Source organism: Octodon degus, unplaced genomic scaffold, assembly GCF_000260255.1.
Source record: "Octodon degus isolate 3935 unplaced genomic scaffold, OctDeg1.0 scaffold00091, whole genome shotgun sequence".
Lineage (NCBI taxonomy): Eukaryota > Metazoa > Chordata > Mammalia > Rodentia > Octodontidae > Octodon > Octodon degus.
Window position 1 is genome coordinate 5,989,758 of NW_004524667.1, and position 2,288 is coordinate 5,992,045.

General features: G+C 41.1%; 1 protein-coding gene across 2 annotated transcripts in view; it reads right to left on the reverse strand.

Annotated features, from left to right (window-relative positions):
- Window positions 1-2,288, reverse strand: part of Slco5a1 (solute carrier organic anion transporter family member 5A1) — a 235,849-nt gene that overhangs the window by 152,768 nt on the left and 80,793 nt on the right. Inside the window, exon 3 of one of the 2 annotated variants that reach the window (XM_004637572.2) lies at window positions 785-917. The exons of the other annotated variant lie outside the window; for it this stretch is intronic. Within the exon in view, the coding sequence (XP_004637629.2) occupies window positions 785-917 (133 nt within the window). The remainder of the gene's footprint in view (window positions 1-784; window positions 918-2,288) is intronic. 2 annotated transcript variants of the gene reach the window in all.

Consider the following 2,288-nt stretch of genomic DNA (forward strand, 5'->3'; position numbering starts at 1 on the left):
GAGGGAGGGAGGGAGGGAGGGAAGAAAGAAAGATTTGTAGGGTATGGCAGCACAAAGTAGGGCTAGAGTTTTGGGCATGAGGGGAGAGTCATAAAGCATAAATACAAACATAACAATTTCTTCTTTGAAATAAAGAAAATTATTTCAAAGCCTCAGTGGACTTTCTCTAAGACTTTGCTATAAAGAAGACCCTATCCTACAAAACACAAATTAGAACGCTATTGCCAATGTCTCTGCATTAGTTTGCTATTGCTACTGTAATAGCAGCAACTCAAACAACAGGAATGGATTATCCATAACTTTGGAAGCCGGGGGTCTATAGTGTTGGCATTAACAGGGCTGTGCTACTTCGGAAAGGGTGTAGCCTGGGAGGACACTATTTCCTCTCCTTCCTACCTGCATTCCTTAGCTCACAGCCCCTTCCTCCACCTCCAGAGCAGGTCATCTCCCCTCTGATTTAACCCTCTCTTTCTCTGACAATGGCCCTCCTCTCTTTGATCACTAATGAGTCCACCAAAAACATCTAAAGTAAATCTCCCCATCTCAAGATTCTTAACTGTATCACAACCCCCAATTCCCTTTAACCACATACAGTAATAAATTCATAAGCTCTAGGAACAAAGAAATGGCTACCCTAGAATGTTACTATTCTGTGTGTCATCCACTCCCAGGAGACTTTCAGCTATTTCTAATCTCCTCATTGGGAAAATTTGGAATATAAACATGCTTTTCTCTAACCATCTTTACTAGGAAGTGAAGTACAAAATTTAGAAAGCAGTCTTACCAGTTTCCAATGAAACGAGGGTCATTCTGGTCAAGGTGAACAGGATTTCTGGGATCAACATAAAAGCCAATGAGAAGTCCACCTAATAAATATCCCACTGCAGGGCCAAGCGCTCCCATGACATACATGATGGCTGAGAAGACAGAAGGGGAAACGTGAAATACAGAGACATTTCCAGTACATGCTGGCAGCTCTGCACCCAGTCACTGCAGATGCATCAGAATGAACCCACTTAACAATTCCCAAAACATCTCCATTGACATTTGGGTTTCAAACCTTGCCTCTACTCCACTGTTACACACGTGTCCTCTTAGAGCATCCAAGGGTGTGTTCTGTTTTTGAATATATAGTGTTGTCAGGCTTCACCTCAGCAACACTAAATTCTAATTTCTAAAAGAAGATACCCAGGCAAGCTAGTAAGGCAGATAATAAAGACCCAAAGAGAAAAAAAGGCTCTTAAGTCTCAAGAAAAAAAAAGTATTCTCTGTCACCACTGAAGATTCTAGCAGGACCAGGAGAGGAACTGACAAGGCTGGAGTCAGTCTAACTGGAGAAGCTGTTCAAAGACCCACTAATGGCTAACGTCTTTCTGATCACCATTTCTGAATCAGGTAAGTTCTCCACAATTATTGTTCTTTTTTTTTTTTTTTTTTTTTTTTGTGAAACCAGAGATTGAACTCCGACCCTTGCGTTGCCAGGGAAGGACTTATTCTACTGAGCCATCTCCCCGGCCCCTTATTGTTCATTTAGAAATCTACTCTAAATGCCATGGTTCAGGAAGTCCACATGGAAAACACCAACCACAGGTGGACCACAAAATAATATTTTAAAATGTACCCAAGCCAGCTTAGTGGTGTTTTCCATAATCCAGTATTTGGGAGGCTGAGGTACAAGGATCATTGCGAGTTCAAGACCAGCCTGGGCTACACAGTGAGCTCAAGGCCAGCCTGAACTGCATAGAGATGCTGTCTCAAAAAGACCAAAAAAAAAAAAAAGAAAAGAAAGAAAGAAAGAAAAAGAAAAAAAAAGAAAAGAAAAGAAAAAAGAAAGAAAGAAAGAAAAAGAGGGGGTAGCTGGGGAGACTACTCAGCAGCTTAAGCATCTGCCTGGCAAGCTCAAGGTCCTGAGTTTGATACCCGGTACCTAAACAAAAAAAAGATACACACATAAAACAAATATCCAAGGAGTCAGGTGAATACATGTCTCATGGTTGGTGAATCAAGAACTTGTCATTTTGGGGCTGGGGAGGTAGCTCAGTGGCATAAGTACCTACCTGGCAAGCACAAGGTCCCAAGTTCAATCCCCAGTACCATCAAAAAAAAAAAAAAAAATTGTGAGAAGTTGTCATTTTTTTATTATTTTTTTCTTTTTAATGCATTTGGTACAGGGTCTTACTATGCAGCTTTGGTTTTTGTTTGTTTGGTTGGTTGGTTCTGTTTTTTGTGGGGGTTTTTTGGTGGTTTTTTTGGCAGAACCAGGGATTGAACTGAGGTCCTTGCGCTTG